Source organism: Anomalospiza imberbis, chromosome 3, assembly GCF_031753505.1.
Source record: "Anomalospiza imberbis isolate Cuckoo-Finch-1a 21T00152 chromosome 3, ASM3175350v1, whole genome shotgun sequence".
Taxonomy (NCBI): domain Eukaryota; kingdom Metazoa; phylum Chordata; class Aves; order Passeriformes; family Viduidae; genus Anomalospiza; species Anomalospiza imberbis.
The window spans coordinates 75,077,309-75,101,696 of NC_089683.1; the positions used below are offsets into that span (position 1 = coordinate 75,077,309).

Genomic DNA, 24,388 nt, shown 5'->3' on the forward strand with positions numbered 1-24,388 from the left:
TATATGGAAATCAAAGGTTAACAGCCTTTCTCAAACACTCAATAATCTGAATCCAAATTCCATGTCCCAGCTTCAGCCAGCTAAAGTTTTCTGTAGCAGGTTTGCTGCCAGACGCTGAGGCTGAGTGACAGTTCTTTATTGGTAGCAGGGCTGCAGATCTGCATTTTCTTTTTCTCAGTGTTTTCTTTTGTTTACTTTCTCAGTCATACTTTTGTTTATGCTTCAGCTTTCTGCCATCTGTTTATTTCTGCCTGACAGCATTTGTTTGTCTTGCTGGCAGGTCACAGGTAGATGGCTAGGGCTTAGTTAAGTGCATGGAGCAGGCCACTTCAGTGGTACAATTTTAGGATTTTGAAAGGTGTTTCAGTACTTGGAGCATGGGAACTGAACTTTTTCAAATATCAATGCACATCTCTGAAACATGACACATAAAATCCTGATTAATGATTGCCAGGAGGTTGTGATAGTAAGGTATAGATGTCTATATATTGTTGAAATGTGTGTAATTTTTATAGGGAGAAAACCCCAACCAGGTGCCTAGTAACAAGGCTTCATTCAACCTGTACTGGATAAATTCAGGTCATATTTATTTTAGCTTGACTTCCAGAATGATGTCTCTTGGAGTGTTTCCAAAAGATAATCAATACACATGATGTGATAGACTGTTTTTAAAATGTGTGTGACCATTTTCCAGTTTCAGATTGGTCATGATAGGCAGATTAGCAGCTCTCAGTGAACTCCTAAGCAAACTAAATAATGTAGCAAAATAATGGGGACACATTCCTATGATTGGGGGCTGGCAAAACACAAAGGGGTTGCGCATGACATTTGATGGGAATAAGCAAGTTGTCCAACCTGTGAGGTTCCTTGTAGGGACTTTCTCCCTTCCTGCTCCTCTCAGCTGTACTCTGAATGGGAGTTTGGGCAGGATTTTGCCTGGGGACAGAAGACAAATATAAACACAGAGGAGTAACAGTCAGTGGCTCCATTGAATGGAGTGGAATTTTCCATCATTGTTACTGCTTGCTGCACGTACTGCCAGAATGAACATCATCCCTGGCAAGCAGCCATGGTCCTCCACTCTGGTGCTCCCAGGGGACACAAGATGACCCTACCCAGGGAACTTGTCAGGCACCCACAGGACAGTGGAAAACAAGGCAAGGCAGACAGACACTGCAGCAGACGAGAGCAAAAAGAAACAATGAGAGAAAACTGAGCAAACTGAAAAGCAGCCTGCTCAGCTGCCACTAGCCCTAATGATGGGCAGTTTTGATTTCCTTTCTTCCTCTTTTTTTGCTCTTTTTTTTTTTTTTTTTAGCCTTAAAGTAGGTGTTTGATAATGTTTCTTATTTTTCACTCGTGAAATGTTAATCCTGCCAGTAAATCTTCCTCTGTGTCAGTTCCTACTAAGTAAATTTTGACAATTTTCCAGAATACAATGCCTATGATGGAAAAATGAAAATATTAGTCTGGATGTGGGAAAAACTTGCATACTTGACATTAAGAAAATGAATAAGAAGATGAAAACCTCAGTAAAAAAAGTATATCTGGCATGTTTCAGTAGTTTTCTCAGGAAAGGGTAGATGGTCAAGAATAGGGAAACAAATGTTTTCACCCTCTGCATCTTAACATTTTCTCATCAATGGTTTGCTTGAATATTTCTCAACATGTGTCTAGTGCTGTTAAGGGCTGCCACAGTTGCAGAGGAGCTTGAGGACTGTTCTGTTTTGCAAGTGATCTTTCCGTTTTGACAACTTTTGAAAGTCACACAGAATTTATGACAACACATAAGGAATGTCAATAGTAAATATTAAGAACAAATTTTGGGATATTTGAGGAATTTCCTCTGGGAAGGGTAACTGCCTGCTGTGGAATGTTTTATGCCAGCATTTGCGGGGGAAGAAAATGAGTCCAAGGACTGTTAAATGGTTAAGAGGCATCATACAGGTCTAAAAGGCAAAGAGTTACCATTCTCTTAATTTGATCCTTGATGAAAATTGCGGATTCAAATATTAAAATATTTAATCTTAAACCATGGGGAGTCTCATAGATCTTTAAATTTCTTTAAAATATTTCTATAAGGTACAGTAGAAATTTTCAATGGTGAATTTTTATTTCATAATAAAAATGATAGTGACCTATATGAATGATCCAAAGATGTGACACTGTGGATCTTTTCTATCAGATTCTATTTCAGTTTCAATTAGAAATTCTTACTCAATATATATTTGAATATGCATGTATGATTAAATAAAAAGAGACTTTCCAAGATGCAAAGGGCACGTGATAGTGAACTAATAGATATTGTTAGGAAAAGCAAAGCCACCAGTTCTAAAGTCTGAGGGAGTGATCTGAAAAGATTATAATTTTCTAAAAATGAGAAATAAAACTTGCTTATAGCTTTCAGATTCTAACACTGATGGGTACTCAGTGTGTAGGTGGGATTATCAGCATAATAAAAGTCCATTTTCTATGTAAAATGAAAAAGAAAGTTACTTTGCCCTTGATGATAATGCTGCTAGACATGAGTAATCTTTAGGGTTTTATTGAATTTATGAGCAATCATCTCAAGTAGCTGCACAGAGCTTTTAAAATTCAGTAGAAGTTTTTAATTAGCTTTTTTAAAAAATGTTGGTCTTAAATTCAATTCCCTGTGGAGAAAGCTAATATGAAATTGGCATTTGTGTGTTATTGAAATGTTACTTCACCGAGAAGTTACCCAAGTGTTTAATTCTGCTAGGAGCTAAGACAGATCCATTTGATACTGGTTGACTGGAAGAGATAAAGCCAAAGCATTGCAGCATTATGAACATTGTGCAGCTACACCTGTAGTAAAATTTAGACAACAGTACTTTTCAGATGTGTGTTATGCTTTGCTCTATGCTCATTTATTATTTTCTGCATACTATATAACTATAAAAAAATTAAAAGTTTGATTGATTCTTCTGGAGCTCTACGGAGTAGAAACCAGTGTCCTGCCAGATTCTTCCCTGTAACTTCAGTTCAGACCTTAATTCTCTGACAGTGCTGGACTTCTCTTGGTGTGGTGAGCCTCTGCTGTGAGCTGGGCCGTGGAGCACCTGCCTCTCCAGGCCTGGCTGGAGGGGGTGGGGGTGGGTATGGGAGGGCTGTGTGTGTCTGACCCAGCCTGGGGCTCCTTCAGCCAAGGCAGCCCTGCTCATCTCCCACTCATCCCAGTTTGCCGTGGCAGTGGGGAGGAGCTCAGGGTTTGTACCCAGCAGCACAAGCTGGCTTGGTTCACATTGCTGTCAAAGTGCGTGTCCTGACTTTATTTACTTTGGGCCTAATGTGAGTCATTGCATAACTTTAATTTTGGTCTTCTTGCAGTGCTCAACCAGTGGCACTTCAGGCTGGGCGAGACAGTGTCCTTAGCTGCCTTTATATGTAGGTTTTAGGGCACTGGTTTATGTAACCCACTTAGTGGGTTTTTTCCTTATATTGCTGCCAGATGGCACCCCTTGTACGTATTTGCCCTTTCCAGCTCATTTAGCTTTCCTAGACTGAGGCTCTGCCTCTCTGCTGTGCTAGCAGAGCTTGCCCCCACCCAACAGAGGGCAGACAGTTCAGAAAGGGATGGTCTGGTGCTCTGGAGAAAGGGCAGTGAAGCACGGTCCCACCAGTCCTGGCAGTTGTTCCACAGCTCTGGCCAGTTTGTCCGGCTGGGAATGAGGAAGCTCTGAATCTCCTCCACACAGTCACACTAGGACTTGAGCAGGAAAGAGAGCTCCTGTGCTTTCCACAGTGGCTATTGACCTACATCAGTTCTGTGGGAAAACCAACCCCTGTATACAAGTTTCTGAGTGCAATGACTCCTGTAAAAAGTGAGTCAGTTGTGATCAGTGCATTTTGTTTGTTTTAAACAGCGTTGTCATATCCAAGATGCTGTCACAAAATTTTGCAAGAATTTGAACTTTACAGTGAGCTTTAAGATTGTCCCTTTAAAAGTCCATGCCAGGTGCCTTTCTTCCTGTCCCCAGCTGGTAGGGTGGCTGTGTGCAGGGCTGCCAAGTGAACATCCACTTTCCTGGGACAAGTGTTCAGTAACTGGCATAATTCACATGACTCCATCAGACCCCAGGTGTGTCCAGCAGCATGGCCAGTTTGGTCTCCACCAGGGTGGCTTGATCCAGTCTTAATTTTCTAATATGAGAGTGAATTGGTTTGTATTGTGCTGTTTCCCATGTACAGAGAGGTGCTGTGAAATTATGTCATTTGAGGTAACAACATGCCTGGCAGATCTGTGTGTGTGTGACTTTCATCGTAATCATACCCATATCTCCTTATCTTTACTGCTACGATACCAAATTTAAATTGCAACTACCCAACCAACATGATTGTCCATTCAGACATTTTTTCATTTAGCTAGGAGAGTCAGCAAGTTAAAGTTTTCAAGTCACCAAGTCAATATATTTCTAGCAGTTCAAAATTACTTTAATTTTACAAACACTTCCTTACAATTTTTGCTTCAAAACTATATCACGCTTTTTGTACATAATTCTTCAATTTTTGTCTAGGATGTTCTTGAAAAACAACATCCTAGTTTTTTCAACTTGCCTTTAAACTAAGATGAAAATAGAATTTTAAAACAGGAATGCAAACAAGTTTTTACAGCATCTTTAAAAGATTTTTTGTAAGACTGCAGCTCAAAAACTGTTCTCAAAACATGCTTGATAAAAAAAAAATCTGCTTCTAGTTTTATATATCTATATCTGTATATCTCAAGTAACTTTTGTAATGAAATCCAACATAGTTAAATAAAATTTCCATCAGATTCTTAGTTGAATACAATATTCTTTCCAATAAGTAAATGCTTCAAATTAAAAATGAAAGAGGAATAAGTCTAGTAGCTGTTAAAGAGTGATCTAACATTAAAGTTGAGCTGGAGTTCCTCAAGAAAGAATGTCTTTATTTTGGCATTATCCAAGTAATGGATGTCTCTGGCTCCGGTATGAAACACATGCACACTATTGTACATGCAGGTAGTGCCAGACATTCATGAAGAGGTGATTGTCATTAAGAGCATAAGCTGTTATTTTCTAGATGTCTTTTGGTTTTCTTTCACTCATACTAAATCATCTCTTATTCTGGTTAATCCCTAGAAGTATGACATAACTTACATTTAGTGGCATTGCAAGCACTAATTCCACTGTTTATTTCCTGAAATACTGGAAGTGACATTTTTGGAGCTAGAGAAACCTATTTCACTGTGTGTTCTAATAAGATTAAAGTACTTTTTCTATGCAAATACTGCCTTCCTCTAGGATTACTGTAATTGATGGCTCTGGCCACTGGATTTGTGGAGATGGCTATTTTCAGAATGTCTGCAGGTAATGACTGTTCTCTGACTTGTTAATCTCTTCTCTTCTGATTGTCTGAGCAGATGTTGCTTAACCCCCCAAATGGGTAGGACCACTAAGAGCAACAAACCATGCAAGTCAGGGGAAAAATTTGCATCAAAATGTGGGGAAGTTAGCAAGAGAAATAAAGGCATAATAAAGATAGGGAAGGTAAAAAGAAATTTTGAAACTGTATTTTTTGTGTGAGAAACTCTGGAATGGCAGACTTTGGTTTTGAGTGAGTGCTGGAGGTAGTTTCTGGACACAGGAAGGGATTGTCTATTTGTATGGTGGTCTTAGGCATGTGCTTCTCTGTGCTTCTTCTGTGAGTGGTGTAAATGATGAGTCTCCAAAGTGTGGGTACCTGCAGCTTGTCCTAGCTCTACATATCTGGGTGCTCTTACAACCACTGGAAAGAAACAATTTGGAGTTCTTCCGGAGAAATCTTGGACACTCACTTGCATCAGCAGAAATGGGACTGGGGAATTGAGGCAGTTGAGCCCTCTAACTGTTCTAATGAGCCACTGTTTGATCTATTGGAGCCAGAATATCCTATGCCTGCAGGTAGCCCCCTGCCAAACCCACTGGATACCCTCCCACCTAGTGAGGGTATGCTGAATCTAATGAGAATGCCCTCTCTTGGTGGCATTTCAGGCTGAGCTGGCAAGGGTTAGGTCAAGGTTACACAGAGAGGAGCTGTGTGGAAATGTCCCAGGGCACCCTGTGCAAAGCTGGCCTGGGCACTGCATTGCCAGCTCTGATGATGGGTGATGGAACCCATCAGCATGCCCATACAGTTCTGTAAGCATCAGCATGTTCTAACAGTTCGGTGGTTAGAAATGGGCCAGTTCATTTCCATTAACCTAAAAACAGCTTTTGGTGTATGTCGTACTTTTGAACCTGAAGTAAAGCGTTAATACCTGCTGGTACAAACTCTGGAGATTTAGAAACATGAATTGTACAGCCCATTAAATTAAAATAAAGCAATTACATCAGTGTTGCCTTATGATAGGACTGGAGAATCAGGAAATTTGGCCTCTGTTTCTGGTCCTGTCAAATTCGCTGTGTGACCATAGGCAAGCAGCTTAACCTCACAGCATCTGAGGTTAATGCTTACTCACCTTGTAGGGTTTTCTGAGGCTAGATTAATGTTTCTGTTGTTTCTTTGGCATCCTGCAATGGATTGTATTTGCAGTGCATATGCTGTTGATAATAGAATGAAACAAAATGAAATGTAAATTGCTTTGTTATAGATGAAAAATGCAGAACTCCTGGCCCGTGTTTTAACATTTTGAAGAACGCTGCAATGATTTGATAAAAATAATTGCAGACAGTCAAGCCAGTAAATTTATATAACAACTTTTTGTTTGTTTGTTTTTAAGCATGTGATTAATCCTAGATTTTTGATGACCCAGATTAGGTCATCATTGCAGTTACTTTAGCAATGCAGTAATACAGAAACTTTCCAATGGAAAATTATAGCAATGGATTCCCTGAGGAAAGAAATGTACAAAGCAGCCATTTCTATGGCAGTCAAAAGGAAACCATCAATTTTTCATTGCTTCATAGATGTAGCTCCAAATTGCAAAACTCATCTTCTTTCAGTGTAAGTGGTTTTGGGGCCTTTGGCATTAGTGGTCAGTGGAGTAAATCCTGTATGTGGATTGTTGAAATGTTTTTTCAATGGCAGCAGAAACTCTCAAGGGAATTTAATTTCTCTTTCACAGAGAGAGAAAGCAAGATGAGGGGACATTGCAGGACTAATGCACTGCTGGGCTGTTCCTCAGGCAGTTACCTTATACATTTATAAACAAAGGTTTTATATTCACCCTCTATAGGCAAACGATTCTGTTTGGCAAATCGTTTTGCACTGGATAACTGAAGGTTCTGAGTCTTTCATAAACCAGGTGAACCATGCAGCTTCTCATTTGCCTTTCCACTGAATTAGTTTTGAAGTACTGGATTTTATAGAGCTCTATATTACGGAAAGATTTTTGTATGGATTGCCATGTCTATTGGCATCCTTTGCAAGAACCTTTCAAATCTGAATGAAAACCTAGATTTTCTTAGTCATTTCCTGTATAATTATATAGGCTTAGGGTTTTTGTTGTTTAAGTGATCATGTGTTAGACCTGTATCACTTAAAGAAAAGTTTCTTTAGATACCTAGGCCATTTTTAATCCAGTTTGTTTTGTTGGGTTTTTTTGTTTGTTTTTTTTTTTTTAATGGCTGTTCTTTGCAAAGCATTATATTCTATTACTGAGGTTTTTCACACTGAGTAGCTAAAATATAAATGGATATGGTTCTGGAGGTCTTCTGAGGGGATTGGTGTATCAGGAGCTGTGGGAATTCTCCCTTGCAGATTTTTAAGTCAGGGATAGATTGTCCAAGCAAGGTGCCACCTTTTGAATACCAGAAGAGTTGGCATTTAGTTATTTCAGAGAAGATTTGCATTCTGAAGGAAGATAAGCCGGTACAATTCTAGATTTTCATTCTGCTTTTTTTTACAACAAGAGGTGACATAACACAACATTATCTGGTTGTTTAGTCAAACAAGTAAAACAAAAGCTTAATTCCTCAAACTTTTATTTCTTCATCAATACAATGAAGTCACATTTTTGAAAATCCACAATCAGGATCTAATAACTTACTATTTCTCAAATAGCTTTTAAACACCAAGTGATGAATCTGCTCTTCATCCCTGACTTTTCTTCATGGAGTGATGCTATTTATGTGTTTTGATGATGCTCTGAAGTCTGTAGAAAGTCCTTTGATGGTCGAGCCAGTATTTTGTTAACAAGATGTTTCCATCTTCTTTTAGTGCTTTAAACTTACCAAAAACAAATTTAGAAACTCTCCCTGTTTATAAAGGAGATGACAGTGCTAGCTGATTAAAAGGGGCATAATTTGTTGCCCCACTTATCTCATGTTGTTGATTAGCTGCAACAGATATTGATGCCAAATTCACTTTTTATGTGAGTAAGTTTGGCACATATGCATGACAGTTCTTCCTCTTGTACCATCATTACCAGACTCTAACTAACTGACATTTTGCCACTGGGGAAAAGGAGAGTTGTTTTCACTCAGTGTGCATCTTGTGTTCACCATCTGTTATCCTCTGTTTTTAGGGCCTGATCCCACAAAACTATTACAAGAACAGTTAGTTCTCCAATATCTGCTTGTGTTGCTGGTAATTAATTATGCCTATTTATAAAGAAAGGGGTTTTTAAGAGCTGAGGCTTATATTTGTAAGGTGGATTCTGAATATCTGTTAGAAATCTTGTAATGGTCATTTGTTAATGGAATTTGTATTTACAGCCATGTGGAGATCATTTTGGGTTCTTGAAAAAACACAGCAAAAGAGTGTCCTATCAGATAGGACAAAACAAAAAAGAGGCAATTGAAGGGTGCTAGAATACAAGTTATTAACATATAAGTGGCATCTGTTCTGATGTTTTTCTGCCCTTCCCAGTGAAGGATTTTCCAGACATCTAACCTGAATTTTTCATGCTGTAGTTTGGTTTATTGCCCCTGACTGTGTCCATAGTATAATTCAGGTTTGGTACGTGTCTCCAGTCTCGCACAACTGACAAAATACTGCAGGTTGACATTATAACAGGCTTGGTTTAGGGCTTGTGTTTCTATGCACGTGTTAGATGGTGGAAGACAGCTTTTGTTTAGGCCAGCAGTGTTATTCCCAAGTCCCAGAGTGGCTTGGGAGGGAGTTGCAAGACCAAGTCTGTGAGCCTCCCATGTACCTGTCTGCATTGTTCACAGGGGTTGCAAACTTGTTTCTTGACTTTCTGTGGCCTTTACCCTGCAGTGTTGAACAGCTTTGTGGCTGTGACAGGCTGGGAGATTGTCAGCTCTGCTTAGTGTGACTTGCCACAACCCAAACCATTCCATCCTCACTTTGAGGGCTTGCTACTAGAATGTGCCCTGTGTGTTTTGCCTTAGGTTTCTCCCAGAGCTGGCCACAAATACAAAACAACCTGGCTCCTTTCATTACACCTTGTGTGAGCTGCCACCTCGCTCACCTGTGGCTTGCTTTCAAGTTGGGATTTAAAAGACTCCTTTATAATTTCCCAAGAGCAGAGCAGCTGGAGACCTTTCTGAGGCAATACCTCTCTGGTTCTGAGAAGCGAAGCGTGGGCTGAGAGGCAGCAGCTCTGCTCGTGTCCCCATCATGCCCTTCATGATGCTGGTGTGGATCCCAGGAATCTGCAGCTGCATCCCATTCTGGTTCGGCCCAGCCCAGCCCTGCACTCCTCTTGGCACTCTCCCAGACTTAGCTTACCACCCAAAGATTTACAACGGGGTGATTGGAAGGCAGGCAGGAGGTTTTCAGCTAGGCTGGGTGGCAACTTCGTTTGCTTGTTTGTTGGTGAAGAAAATACTGAAAGTGATTATCCTTTCATTGGTGTCTTTCATAGGTGACTTTTGAGGAAGAGAGATGCAGTAGCTAACTTGGCTGATAGGTGCTGTTTAGTGTGCAGTGGACTCCTTAGATCTTCAGATGAACTTTCGTAAAAAAGGAAAAAAATACTTCTGATTTTGCTCTAGATAAAATCCAGCATATTCATGTGGGTATACATCATATACTTTTTCCTTGTTATTAATGGGAATAGTGTTGTGCATTTTCTATAATACTTATTTGCATTTGGTATGTATCATCCTGGGTCAACTTGCAGCATGTGTATTAAAGACTGTTAGATTCTTTTGCTCTCTGCAGTTCCAGGAATTTTAGTTATAGTTGCATCTAATCAACCTTCAGTGTCCTTAAAACATACAGTTACAGCTTGATGGCATAGAAGGTGGTACAAAGATGAGAAGCTGATATGAATTTTTTGTTACTCTTTACTCTCAACCTCCAAATGAAGGCTATTTACACAGCAGTGTTATATGTCACCCAGCTTCACTTGGTACTTCATAGAACTGGAAGCTTAGATATTGCAGCTATGCAGAACTGTAATTCTTGTGTTACCTGACTTTTTAGATGGTTTCAGTAACATAGTTTAATCCAGACTCACTCATGACGTCCATGTGTATCTTCACAAGCATAAGGAGTTCTATGAAGACAAAATATTTTGGTATTGACCTGTACAAAAACGTTTCAGTTGTAAGTTCTGAATAAAATTCAAAGACAGCAGATGACAATTTACTCAGCCTTTGTGGGTAAAGAAACATTCTGAAGATTGAAAACAAATCAGAAAAAGCAGAGTCCAAAAATAATGTTTTTTGGACAGCTGGGCTTTTAATAAAGCAAGCTGGAACTCTGCTGTGGTATAGCAGGACCCTGCAGTGCAGTCAGCAAAAAAAAAAAAAAAGCTTTTAAATGCAAATAAATTTAAGAATACAAACAAAGCAAAATTTGTGGCAAATTCATAATTAGCTTTTCACTGTGTTTTACATTAAAGAGTTTTTCCCTTACCATATTGTCTTAAATTGCAGAAACTTCACCTCCCATGATGTCTTTGAAACACTTTTAATTGCTCTTCTTTGATGACAAGATATTTGTTTTATGGGAAAAACAAATGAGCATTGGACTTGTGTGTTTGATTAAACTCTTCTTTAAAGAAACACTTTTGTGTGGTTTCAGCTTTCCTCTTTGGCTTTCACTTGTCATCTTCTGGTTGTGTTCTCTGATTTTCCTTTGTCCATAATATTAATTTCAGCTTCCTGTCATTACTGGTTGATTGAATTATTTCACTTGCCCCTCAGTTGTCTTCTTGCTGTTGTTTATAAAACATCACTATAGTTACATGTGATACAGATATGTGTTGGCTGGCTAGGGTTATAAAATAAGTCTCACTATAAAGGCTATACTACTGTTGGCACAATTGTCCAGGACTCCCTGAGAAGCACAATAAATGCCTTATCTGTAAAGGAGCAGGAATAGATGTTGCTTGGTGCCCTGTGTTCATACACAATTATTGAATTCAAGTGATTTTCAAATTTCTTATGTAGCAAAAAAAATTGTTGGTGATTATAATGTGTCGTTAGATTCTTCTTCAGAATTCTGTCTTCCAGCTTCGTTAAGGATTTCACTGACGTTGCAGCCCAGTGGAGCCAGCTGGTGATTTTGAGTGTCAGTGGGATAGCATCCACCATATGGAACACTAAAAAGCATTTTTATTTTATTAGCTTGATATTAAAAAAAAAAAAAAGAGTAACACCTGTGTAAAGTGTGGCACTGTATTTTACTGTTCATTTTTCTTTGTTCAGGTTACTAATGGAAGCTGTATCCAAAATGAATGTTAAAAGTCGAATAGGGCACATTTAATCTGTCCCCATTCAGTTTTCTCTGAATGGGAGGTTAGTCTCTTCCAGGAGTCCCAGACAGCTCTGTGGCTGCTCTGAGCATAGGAACAATCTCACAGTTTACTGTATAATAACCTTTAACTTCTCCAGCTCACTGGGGATAAACTTGTGAGAGAGGTTGCGATGTTGCGCTGCAAAGATCTTTATCTGTGCTCTGGACTTTTTGTAGGCACAGTTCTGTACCTGTACTTGAGAGCAAACCTGTCATTTTAGTAAGACAGTAGATATAAGTTTGTCTTCTCTCTCCACCTTGTCACTTTACGGTGTGCAGCAATCTGATTTTCAGTAAAGCCATTTGGATACTCTTTTATTAAAAAAAAATAAAACAACAAAGCCTTTACCAGTTAAGATGCCATGTGAATTTGTTTTAACAGTTTTGAGCCAGAACAGAAAAATATTGAAATAGCTGCAGGTCAATGAAAACTACCTAGCAGGAACTTGGTAATCTCCATTTGACCTTTTTCTTGCTTGTGTATATGTTAAAAAAATACTTGTAGAATGGAGGCTAAAGCAGTAAATTTGCTCTAAAACTGGTATATTCAATATTTTAAAACCTCAGAAGCTTCTGCACAAAAATGGGTTAAAACGAAAGAGCTCCTTTCCACCGCCTTCCTTCATCACCATCATATACCTTTGTTTTAAGTAGGGGTTTTGTGAATAAGGTGTCTGAAGATAAGAAGCAGGACCACTTGATGTAAAAGTCCCTTTACACAGTTGAGTGAGTAAAAGAGCTGCAGGGCAGGTGGAAGCCAAGCCTCGCAGTCTGCAGGAGCGTGGTGATGAGCACTGCAGCTGGGCTCAGCTTTCAGTTGACTTGGCAGTTTTCTAACTGATGCCAGGTGATCTAAAGGGTCAAATGCTACAAGGACTGTGCAAATAAGTAAAATTTATTTTGAATTAATGGACTGAAGACACTGGTTTTTTTCCATACCTGTTAAAGTTTCTCCCAGTGTAAAAGTTTAGCATGATATCTGACACAGGATTGTGGGTTTGCTTTCAGTTTCATGGCCAAGAGCCCTGATTTCCCTGACTTGTGGTGGCAGATAATGACAGTAGCCACAGAGGGTGAGAATGTCTCTGCAGGATATTTCAATAGTTTGTACAAGTATATGTCAGGCCAGAAAAATGAAACTATGAGAGCATCATGCGTTGCCTGCTGGAGACTGTAGAAAATACATAGTGGAAAAGGTGGGTTGATCAAAAGCTGGCCTAGAAATATCCAGTATAATGCAGTGTATGTCTTGCAAAGTGCATATACACCATCTAATGCTAAAGGAGTCACTGAGGAATGAGGGAAGGAAGAATTAATATGAATCTGAGCTTATAGACTTCCTTTACAGGCAGGCTTGCTAAGTCCTGCTTTAGACTACTGGAGATGTACTGTTGTCTAAAAGGAAGAAAAGCCTAAAAGCACCCTTTTTTTGTCAGCTGTACAGAAGTTTAGACAGCTAACTCAGAGTTTGGTTGTTGAACAGAGTTTGGACCTATGTTTGGATGACTCCTACTCTGGCAATCATTTTCAGTAGACTTCAGTAGACTGTGGATCAGCTTTGGCTGAAGTTTTGCTGCTGTGATGCTGTCATGATAAGTTTGTCAAGATCCCTGTCAGCTGACAAACAACTAACATACCACCCCCCCCCCCTTTTGTTATACAAAACCACATTATCCATTGTAAATCTCTGCAAAACACATTGGTGCAGCAGTTTGACCTGGTTGAAATAAGAGAGTCTTCTAAACAGTGTTGCAAAGGTGTTCTTTGCATCCAGATGGATTTTTTTGTGTTTTATTTATTCTCATTCTCAAAATACACATCTTTTCAGTCAGTGTGTGTACATAATGCATGCTTCTGTTTAATGCAGTAATTGTAAACAACTATTCCCTTCACAGAAAAGAGGATGTGTGATAATTATTTAGCAGCTTCTTCCTTGGAGATCGGCTGTGTGAATCTTTGAGGGACATGACCTAAACTAAAGGTTTCTTAGTTAAAAAAACACAAAATATTATGAGCCTTTTCCTGGGCCAGTTTTTCAGAATATTGCTGAAACTCTGTTTAAGAGGTACTTGTGCATGGTAACAGTCCTTAGACACTGAAATATGAATGTCTGCAAATAATGACCTAACAGCTCTTAGCTGTGGTTGTAATAAAAGTATACAGCTGAAGAGATAAGTTTTATTATCCCTTGCTGAATATTTGTCCATGAAACTGGAGCCAGCACGAGAGGAGTTATTGTCAGGTACTTTGTGTAACTTCTTTTTTTTTTAATTTTATCTGTGTGTTTTTGTATAACTTAAAAAATTGAAGCTGGAGTCTATATAAATAAACAGTCTAGATGCACTGCATTCCTACTGTGTTTTGGAGGCCCAGTTGAATTAATGGAGGAGGCTGGATGCCCAAGGCCATTAACCAACTGTGCAGCAAAGCACTTCTGGTCCCCACCATGCTCTCACCCTTTGTTTTGAGTATGCCAGGACTGCTTACCAGTAGATCACTCCAGTACATACATGCATGCCTGTACTTTCTCCTCATCCCAAGAAGATGGTTAGGTATTTCAATTGGATTAAGCTGCTGCATAAAAGGGGCAAAATTTGCATTTCAAGTAATTTAATATTGCAGTTCTTCTCTTGGTTTAATTCTCTGTTGGCCTAGGCGCAAGCCAGTTGCCCTTGTCTTACGTCCTTTTTGATACCCCTTTTTCTCTCTGCCCTCCAAATCTTATTCCTCTGTCCATGTTGCTAAATTTGTCATATCATCTCTTAAAATTTCCTTTTTGCCATCTTCTTTCTGCCTCATTCAGCTGCCTCAGCCTCTCTCCTTCAGTGCCTTCACTGATGCTCTATGTCATGAACAGTAACATTAAAACTAATTTGTATTTGCTTTGATTCCATAATGGCCTCACATTAGTCTATTTCCCTATTAATACTCTGCCTGCAAAATGCCACTGAGATAATGAATGTCATTAGAACACGTTTTTCCCTAACATGATGCCAGCAGGACTCCAGTTTGTGGAGTACAAGCTGTCTGAACCCTTGGCGGATGCTTGATTTAATTAATGGGAGGATGCAAAATATGCAAGCAGGTCAATATTCCTCTTGGAGACAAAATGATAATTACCACGGCCTACAAGTGATTTGTAAACATCAGACGGGTATATTTCCTAAACTAACTAATCCAACACTTCAGTAATGTGATTATCTCTTATTACAGCCTTTTGTCGACTCTGCCTCACATTTCAAGATGAAACCTGGTATTTTTCCTTTAGTATGCATATTAAAGATGATTCAGTTCTTTAAAGTCACCATCCAAGTGCCCCAGGGCTTTGTATTTTCTACTTACTGTGTTGTGGTGCCATTTACACTGTTGTGGTGGGCAGTGTTTTATTTGGATAATGAAACAGTGAGGAAATGGTTCAAAATATGTTTTGCTATCTTCCTAGTCCAGCTGGAGTTTTTATTTCACACTCAAATGCACTAGTAAAACATCAGGCACCTTTTTTTTTTCTAGTCTGTGAAGCAGCTGAGTACAGCAATAAGAGAATTGGAGTAATTTAGCAAGTATTTATATTTCTTGAATAGTACTCTTAACATATAGACCTTCTTTTCTGTCCTCCTCCTTTTTCAAGCCTAATAGCATAGTATCTGAGCATTTGGTATCTTTCCAGTGCCTAACCACATGAAAGAGGAAGATGACCTTACCTGCATTTCACAGGCGGGAAGACGGGACATGGGGATGTGGGGGCTACATCCCCCATTCTGTATTCTGGAAATGCATGGAGCAGAGGTTGCTCTGTGTAATTTCCAGAATATTTCCAGAAATTTGTAAAAGAGGATGCAGTCCTGTAGTCTGGAAATGCGTGGAGCAGAGGTTGCCATCACATTAGGACTGTCCCACTAGAGCTTTCTTGTGTTCCATCTGTGAGTGCTGATGCACTGCAGCAGGTGCCAAGAGCTCTGGTGAGTGGCTGCAGTGGTGGTGGGTGGGGGCATCCCTGGGAGGGTCTCTGGCAGGAGTCACCCAAGCAAATCACAAAGAGTTTGTGAGTTGTTCAGACTAGAGTGCACAGGGAACAATACTGATGTGGGAACCAGCCCTGAGCTGTGTTATAATGTAAGTATTTTTCAGTGCAGTCGATTATATTGGCCCCTACCACTGCATGTAAGACTGTTCAGGTTCCTGTTCATAACCTGTTCAGTGGTGACATAGAATCATCATAAGGAAACAAGAATACTTAACCCTTCTAAGAGGCACATTTTCTGCCATGCATTGGCTCCAGACACACTGGGAGTTAGTTCCTTGATGAAAGAGCAGCAATTCTGATGAAAGAGCAGCAGTTCTTCTTTTGCCTATTCACCAGCAGAAACAATCAACAAGGAACCTTACATCTCTTTGGAGTTGTAAAGGCTAATGGCACACATGGAAGCCATGCCAAGTAGGATGTTGGTGAAAACATTTCTGCTCTTATTTATTGTAGAAGGAGCAATGTTGTTGAGCTCTTTGTCCTTTAATGGTGTGACTCATTTTGAGACTGTTTTTGGTAAAGTTCACAAATGTATTTGAGTATTAGTAGAGAGCTGCTGTATGAGTAAGGCTGGCCAACTGTTTGTATTTTTTTTTTTTTTGTGACCAGATGGTTCTGCTTTTGCCTTTTTCTTTTTAACCCTTTGCTTAAACATTTTGTTAGGCACTCTCTCTACTTACCACTCCTCATAAACTATTGCAGTTTGCATAAGAAATAACATAAAAATTAGAGTTACCCTGTCTAGTGATTTCTGTCCAGGGTTGAACGTTAGATCAAGAGTTGCTGTCTCCCTGTACATAATGCATATCTACACTTGGAATAGAAAGATGTTCTCCTCATGTAACTTTGCAGTCATAGGGTTGTATATATTTGTCCTAGTCAGGGATTGGGTCTGTGAAGGTACTACAGTCATCAGATAAAGAGCACCAGACTTCAAAATGCTTCAATCTGAGCTAAAGAAGAATTCAGTTGTAGGCTGCCTGGTATCTCATGTGTACTGGATACACTACAGATAATTTATCTGTCCATTACTGCAGTATGAAAATGCCAATTTTTTCTGTGTTGATTCTCATGATGTTCCCACAGCATAGCAAAAAGCAACTATCCCTATTTTTCAAGTTAGGGAGGAAGTAGAAAAAATGCCTAATTTACCGAGCTGCAAAATCCTGACCAGTGGACTATTTCCAACACCTTAGAGTATTTTTAATTGTCTAGAGGTTTCAAGTGTGTAAGTTCTTTTGAAAAATCTTCTATTTCAATGGAAGTTTCATGGCATTTATCAGCAAATGTCTTTCTTGAAAAGGTATTAAAAATCTGACCACAGTACTTCTCTATTTAAGTGTGTTTCAAAATCAAATGATAAACGTGAATTCATCTCATGCAACTGCAGAAGACCCCAACTCAACAAGTTATCTTAGGCTTCCTTCATAGTAATTGGACAGAAATGTGCACTTTTTAGGATGTGATTTCTTTTAAGGATCTGATCTCTTTTAATCACGAATTCCCTGCTTCTCTCTGTTAACTGCAAAGTAAACCTAGTTCAAAACATTGTCTCCTGTGCTATAAATGCTTGCATTTATTTAGCTGAATTCAGCCTTCAGTGATTCATCAAAGACACACAGGATGCCTTGTAGCACAAAAGATTTTACCCAAATCTCCCGGATACTCAAGCCTCCACCTCATGGCCTTCACCAATCTATCCAGCAGATTGTATTGACTGCCTTTGCTCTCTCTGATTCATCTCTTTCCATTTAGTTTGTTGGACTGCAGCTGAACCCCAAATGTACAGTCATATATTAGGGAGAAGAAACTAAAAATGTAGGATAAAAAACTGGAGCTGGAGAGAAGTGCTAAAACGTTTTAAAGAGAGCTTAGTAGTTACCCTCTCTAGAAGAAGGTCTGCTGAATTTAACAGCTGATTTCCATAGAAATTGCTCTTAAGGTTTTTGTTTTCCACTAAGTAATGACATACTTGTTGGAATTCCAAATTCAAGATAGCACATTCTGTTCACCTGTGTGAAAGATCTGGGGAAGAAATCCCAATCTCCCTTAAAATTGTAATATATTATTTAACTCCATATTATCTTTTGAGAAGATAGGTAAGTTTATGCTGGAAAGCCAAATACAGACCTGGTACAATGTCCAGTGAATTCACTGTGAGTTCCACATACTTCCTTAAGGGCTCAGTAAGTCAAATTCATTGTTGTTAAAGCAGATGTTTATTTGACAGTAGAGAACAAAGCAACCAGGCCCATTTATGGCATTATTGCTGTTTACATCTTTCCAGATGATAGTAGAGGCCAGAATTTGGATTATAACCCATTTAAAATGGACAATTTCTTTTTAAATTTTTACTCCAGCTGCTGGGGACTGGCTTGGGAAGAGGCTAATGAAAATGCTCCTATTCTTTTTTCTTTAATGTAGATACTTGTCCTCAAAGAACTGAATGCAGGCCAGCAATTCATTTCCTGCCCTAGGCAGCATTTGAATAGCCTATTATGTCTGTGACACAAATTACTCTGCTATGGGCTGAGCCAGATTAGAAACTGTGAAACAGAGGTAGAAACCTGGCCTCATCTTTATCAGACACATCCTGTCCTAACTATTCCCATATCACAGTTTTAAACCTGCTTTCTTAATGAATCATATTGTTTTGAAATGCTGTGTTGCCCGTGATTCTTGGTAGTTAAACAATTGTGGTATGGGTTTAGGTTAGGTGGTAACCTGCCAAATTGGAAGATTAGTAACAAAATACAGTCTGTATCCTGAGCATATACTGTAGACAAATAATGATTATCTCGAACAACAGTAAAATGTCTTCTGAGTTATCATTATTTCTTATGTCCTCCTGCCACATTCTTGTTGATTTCTTCATTGACCTCAGATCTTAAAGCACGCAAGCCTAAAGACTGTAAAACTTGTACACCAAAAGTGCACATACTTTTGTTGGAAAATGAAGTTTACCCTTTACAGCCATACCTGTACACCAGTCTTGGTCCTCTGCAACTGAGGATATGACCAGGCAAAGAATAAAACTGGGAATGCTTTCTTGCTGATTTTTCAAAACAATAATCATACCAAATTAGCACCATGGATTTTTGCATATGATATGGTAGCATAAATTTTTCCTTTGCTAAAAGTAGCTGATTCTTGAATAATCTCCTCCTCCTGATATTTCAGGGAGTTTTGGTGAGGAAAGTTTTTATGTGTGGGTGAAATATATCTGGCAGTTAAGGTGGTCTCTTTCTTTGGTCACTTTAGCTCTGCTTGTTCAGAAACTAGTTGGGGAGTAGCCAGACAAGACTCCAAAAGCTGTTAAACCTGTCCATTTTCACGGAGGTATTCTTTCCATAATGTTTGCTGAGAGGCTGTAGAACAGGCAAGATAGTAAATTGAAGAGTTGCTCTCCAGGAAGGACTGCCTTTTTGAATGCATTTTTGTACTCAACTGCCAAATCCATACCCCTAAACTTCTCAATCCTCCTCTGACATGAGACAATGAGTTGGGAAGTATTGTTGCAGTTAGAAGAGTTTTCTGTGGTTGCTCTCAAGCAGCCACTGAGCATTAGTGCCTCTCTTTCTCCAAGGTTGCATGAAGAAGTCTTGGAAGTGAGCTAAGACTAATGCTACAGGGACATGTTGCCTTCCAGAAGCACCAAAGCAGATGTGTCTGTGCTATCCACAGTCACAGGGCAGGAACAGAGGCTCTCTTCTCCTATGTCCCAAAGGAGAAGAAATCAAAATGGTTTTTCCATTTTAATAGTGAGTTATGTTATGTCCAAACCTTCTGCCAGATTTGGGGGAAGCCCTTAACTGAATAATGAAGTATAGAATCAGACCCAGAACAGATCTTTCTTGTATTAACATAGAGAAGCACTCTCCATTTCTCTTTTATCCTTCCAATTTATTGCCCTCCCTTCTCTGGTCTATCCTGCTTGACCATGTTAATTCTTCAAGCCACTAAGAACACCCATCTCACTTTTGTCACAGGATGATGTTTTTTGTGTGAACATAAATATTTGGAGAAGTTTACAAAAGATTAAGCATCATCAAGTCAAGCATTCCTGCTAATGCAGTGTGGGTCAAGTCAGCAGGGAGCAAGAGCCTGGGCTGGTGTGCGCAGCTGTTGCAAGATCAAACTGTGGAACATTCCCTTTTGATTCCACCAACTTCACTGATCAAAAGCAGTTTTGAAGTTGGCTGTTTTTTTTTTTTTTTTCCAGAGTGAAATCCTTTCCATCAAAACAGCTTTTTCAGTGTGCAGGCTTTGTTTGTATTGTGATTGTCTTGTCTCAGTTTTATTGCTGTTATGCAAATTCTTGATGCAGATATGGTGTCCTTGCTGGAATGGTGAAAAATAAATCTGTATTGGAGAAATTTCTAGTATGCAACCCAGACCAAAATAGTTGGGAGACCTGCCCAAAATACTTGTGCTTTGATAGTTTGGGCTTCACTCTGATCATCAGTACCTGAGAAAAATTAAGTCAGATTCCATATTAGCATAATACAGGAAGAAATGAGAAAATCTGATGTAATTAAGAATGTAAGGACTATAAGAATGATTTGTGCTGGGGTTCTTTGCTGGAAAGGTAAAACAAATAAATAGAAGTTATTCCGTAATTTATGCAGCCAATAAGTAATAAGATTATAGAAATGCAATCAAGGCAAATGGGTGCACGTGTGCAAGCACACCAGCATGTTTTTCCTTTAAGGAGCTCTGTCTGTCTTCAGTCTCAGGAACTGCCAGTTTGGCTTTCTGCTCCGGGGGAAAGTGGATTTGTCATACCAGCCAAAATACTATCTACCTCTTGGACAGCTCACAAGTGACACCACTGTGGTGATGATGGGTGAAATAAAAGATGTCTGGCATGCTTTTTCTTCAGTGCTGCCTTGCTGCCCCTTTCTAGCAAGGCGACCACAGGAAATCCACAGGAAATCCTACCTTCCTAGAAAAATATCCTGCTTCCTCCTAAGGGCGCGTGGAACAGCCAGCTCAACTGGACTGTGGGCAGATTGAAAGAGAATAATCTTTTGTAGGAAGTGGCGCAAGCTTCAGTCTTTGAGACACTGAAAACCACTGTGGACAAAAACCAACTGGTTGGAATGATCAAGTGTCAGTGATTTTGATTTTGGGCAGGACTGCTGAAGTAGATGACCCCTAGAAGCCTTTTCTAACCAATGTTTTTAAATTTTGATAATCACAAAATCTAGCATTTTTCTTCTGTCTTTAAAATCTGTGCTTCTCTGATAAACATTGCTAGGCCTTGTATTTGGTTCCATTTTTTGTAAATAGTCTTTTTTCCCCTGAGCTGTTAATTAAAGATGCATATAATTTAAGTACTGTTTTTATTGCATGTTATAAATTATTTATGCTATTTTGTGAGTGCAAGAAATTTTTAAGCATTCTTCCAGCAAGCTGATTTTTCATCATTGTAATACTTTCAATATATTCCTGTAACTGAACGTGTTTCATGAACCTAAAGAGGTTATATTAAATTTAGTAATACAGTGAGAAATATGCTTGGGGTTGTAGGTCTTTGACTTTGATGAGTAGTATGAATAGGAGAATTGAAACTCACTCATCATTTAAATTGCAAATGTAGCTGAAAGTGCCTTCACGGTTCATGCTGGAGTACAAAATAATTGAAAAATATTATATATTTAATATCAGAAAGTTATGCTATCTCACACAGCAATTAAAGAAAGAAAAATGCAAAGAGAGATCTTGACAGTTCTGTACTTAGAAATCCTTTAAATCTCTCTGTGAAAACTGTTCATTGGTTTCATGCATTTCCTTTCAGGCAAACCTTAAACTGTAGGAATTAGGATCAGAAAAAGGAGTTGCCCTGAAATTATGATTATTTTCCATGATTGTGGTATCATGAATGAACTACAGGAAGCTTTCCAAACCAAGAAGAGGATATAGTCCACTGTTCCAAAGAATGTGAGTGTTAAGAGGCAGGGTAGGAAAGAGGAGGGTTGAAACTACAATTTAGAAAGCAATCTGAGTAATGCAAACCATGTATCTGTCAAATTACAGCTAGTAGAAAGTGATAGCAATTTTTTCTGGAGGAGAAGAAAGTCAAAATTATTTTTATTTAGCACAGAATGTGTTTTGGCCAGATGTTTGGGGATTTTATACATGTTTATTTTTAGGATATTATTTCTATTTTCTCAACATTAATTTTTAAGAGTGGGAAATAAATGTTATATTTTTAGGTCTTATAAGGATTTTTTAGGGGGAGAAAGGAAAATTGCAGGAAAAGTCCACATAAAAATGTTTGTGAGATTGCAATTATTTTTGCTGGATGCAGAAATATTCAAACTTATTCCTAAATGAGTAAGTCCCTTCAAACTGGGAGATGCTAAAAAAAGGTTTGTACTGAAAATCCATATTTTTGTTGTGGAGAAGTTAGAACAAGTAGTTTGGGGGAAAAAAACCAAACCAAACAAACCAAAAAGCTCAACTGTAGGTGTACAAAACATTACAGAAATAAAAAGGTGCGTAAGTATTATCTTTCCTTATCTTTGTGTCCTTGAGGAGCAGGTTCTTTCTTCCAGGTTCTTTTCAGTTCAATGACTTTCTGGGTTGATGCAAACACTGTGCAGTCCCACTGGGTCTCAAGTGACCTAGTTGCTCTCTTTTTAGAGGAACATGCCAAAATAACGAGGAACAAAAAACTGAAACTAATGTCATATGTCACAGCTTGCAAGATGAAGGTCCTAGTTCTACTGATGTCTTTGAGGAATGTGCATCTATTGACAGAGGAAAGATTTTCACAAAAGAACCTGGACAAACCCAAAGCATAAAAAAACTAATTCTTGCAAGCAACAAAGTGTGTGTCAGTCTTCTCCCACCACCTCCTCATTTTAATCTAATCATTATTTGCTTTGTGTTTAAATGGTTACCAGTAGTAACTTTCCATTTTTTGAGGTAAATAGGAAGAGGCTCTTTTAGCAATGTCTTTCCTTGTTGCCTACTCATTAGAAGAATTACTGCTTAAGACTAAGAAAGCTTTTTAAGATTGACTTAAATGATGATTTGAGGGGAAGCTGAGAAAGTATGTGGAGAGATGTGTGATGGAGCCTTTCTAGTGCAAATTTGCGTACATGCCACTCTGCTGTCAAGGTCTCTGATGGGCACACCAAGTTCTGCAGTGTATTTTGGCTTCAGCTTGTATAATCTGTCTTTATCTAGTCATATCTTGAGGCTTAATAAACTGAAGTACCAGGTCTTGATGTCCTGACAGTTACCCTCCCCAGCTGGTAACAGGCACGTGGAATATTTAGACAAGCATTTGTTTCTATTTTCAAATTTTGCTACATGACTGTAGCATTACAGAAGACAAGATCTTAATAAACAACATGTTTCCTTAAGATAATGGCTCTGATTTGGGGGTTTTGTTTTTTTTGTTTTTTTTTTTTCCTTTGCAGGAAGAAGGTATTGTGAAGGAAATAGACATCAGTCATCATGTCAAGGAAGGTTTTGAAAAAGCAGATCCTTCTCAGTTTGAACTGTTGAAAGTATTAGGACAAGGTTCATACGGAAAGGTAATTTTTATTGTCACCTAATCAGCCAGAGCAACACTGAAAATATTGTGTCCTTTCTCTGGGTTCATTTACACTGCTGACATTGTCCATATATAAACTATATTGTAAAGGCAGATAAGGAAAGCCCTTCTTCATTTCAGTAATGCTTCAGTCTTTTAGCTGGGTTTCTGCATATGAACCAGTCTATAAAACAGCAGCTATGGCTCTGGACCTGGACTAATGAGCACAAGTGATTGTTAGTAAAGCATCACTGTTTACAAACAGTGATAAGTCATATTTATGTATTATCTATCCACCAGGGAGGTGAGTGTGCCCCTGCTGCTTAGTTGGTGGGTGTAAATAGGAACATTCAAAGACTTAAAGAAGTTAGCTGCACAGTTCCCACTGAGGGTAACCTCAAGGATATTTCTCAGTCCCAGACTTCTGTTTAGTTCACACTCAGAGGCCTTGAAAGGTCCTGGAGATAAACCCCAGTGCAGATAAACCCCAATAATCATTATAGCAAGAGCATGGGGGAAAAAGCCCTGCCTGGATGACCACAAGCTAATTTGTGGAGAAGTGGCATTTGCCACGTATCTTAAGACAAAGGATTTTCTTCATTCCAAAGACAGTTCTTCAGCAGGGCATGTTGTTTGGAAATGAGAACAGGAAGGAAAGATGGAGAGAAAGAAGGAAGAGTCAATTCAGCCTTAAAGTCTTTCTGTGGTTTTAATAAGACATTGAAACCTTTGGAGTAGTAAACCTAGCTGAAACTAGGCATCAAAGTCCTTATAATTATATTATTCTGTGGAGTTTTAAAGACATGTTTTCTAATCAAAACCTTTAGTTTTATTCCTAAAGAAAGGTATATTAAGAGTGTTTATCAACTTCCTGGTTATTCTAAAATTATATTGATAATTAAATCTACTGGAAGTTCCCTGAGATGAGAGATATCAAGAAAGTTAACATTCAATACCAAGTCTTAAACTCAAGAATTTCTTCAGAGCGCAGTATATTTAAGTTTTAAATATTAAATGAATGTGAAAAAATATTAAATGAATGTGAAAAAGCAAACAGATCAAAATAAGGTTGACTGTGGGACTTAGTGTAAGAAGGTGAAGAACAGAAAGTAACATCTTTGATAAAAGTAACAGAGGCAGAATAG

At 38.7% G+C, this 24,388-nt stretch overlaps 1 protein-coding gene across 6 annotated transcripts in view; it reads left to right on the forward strand.

The window, feature by feature from the left end:
- RPS6KA2 (ribosomal protein S6 kinase A2) overlaps positions 1-24,388 on the forward strand; it is a 275,385-nt gene that overhangs the window by 156,508 nt on the left and 94,489 nt on the right. For 5 of the 6 annotated variants that reach the window (XM_068185217.1, XM_068185218.1, XM_068185221.1 and 2 more), the window contains one exon: positions 23,128-23,244. In XM_068185217.1, the coding sequence (XP_068041318.1) occupies positions 23,128-23,244 (117 nt within the window). Of the gene's footprint in view, positions 1-15,985; positions 16,106-23,127; positions 23,245-24,388 lie in introns of those variants that run through there. The other variant, XM_068185223.1, reaches the window with a different exon arrangement.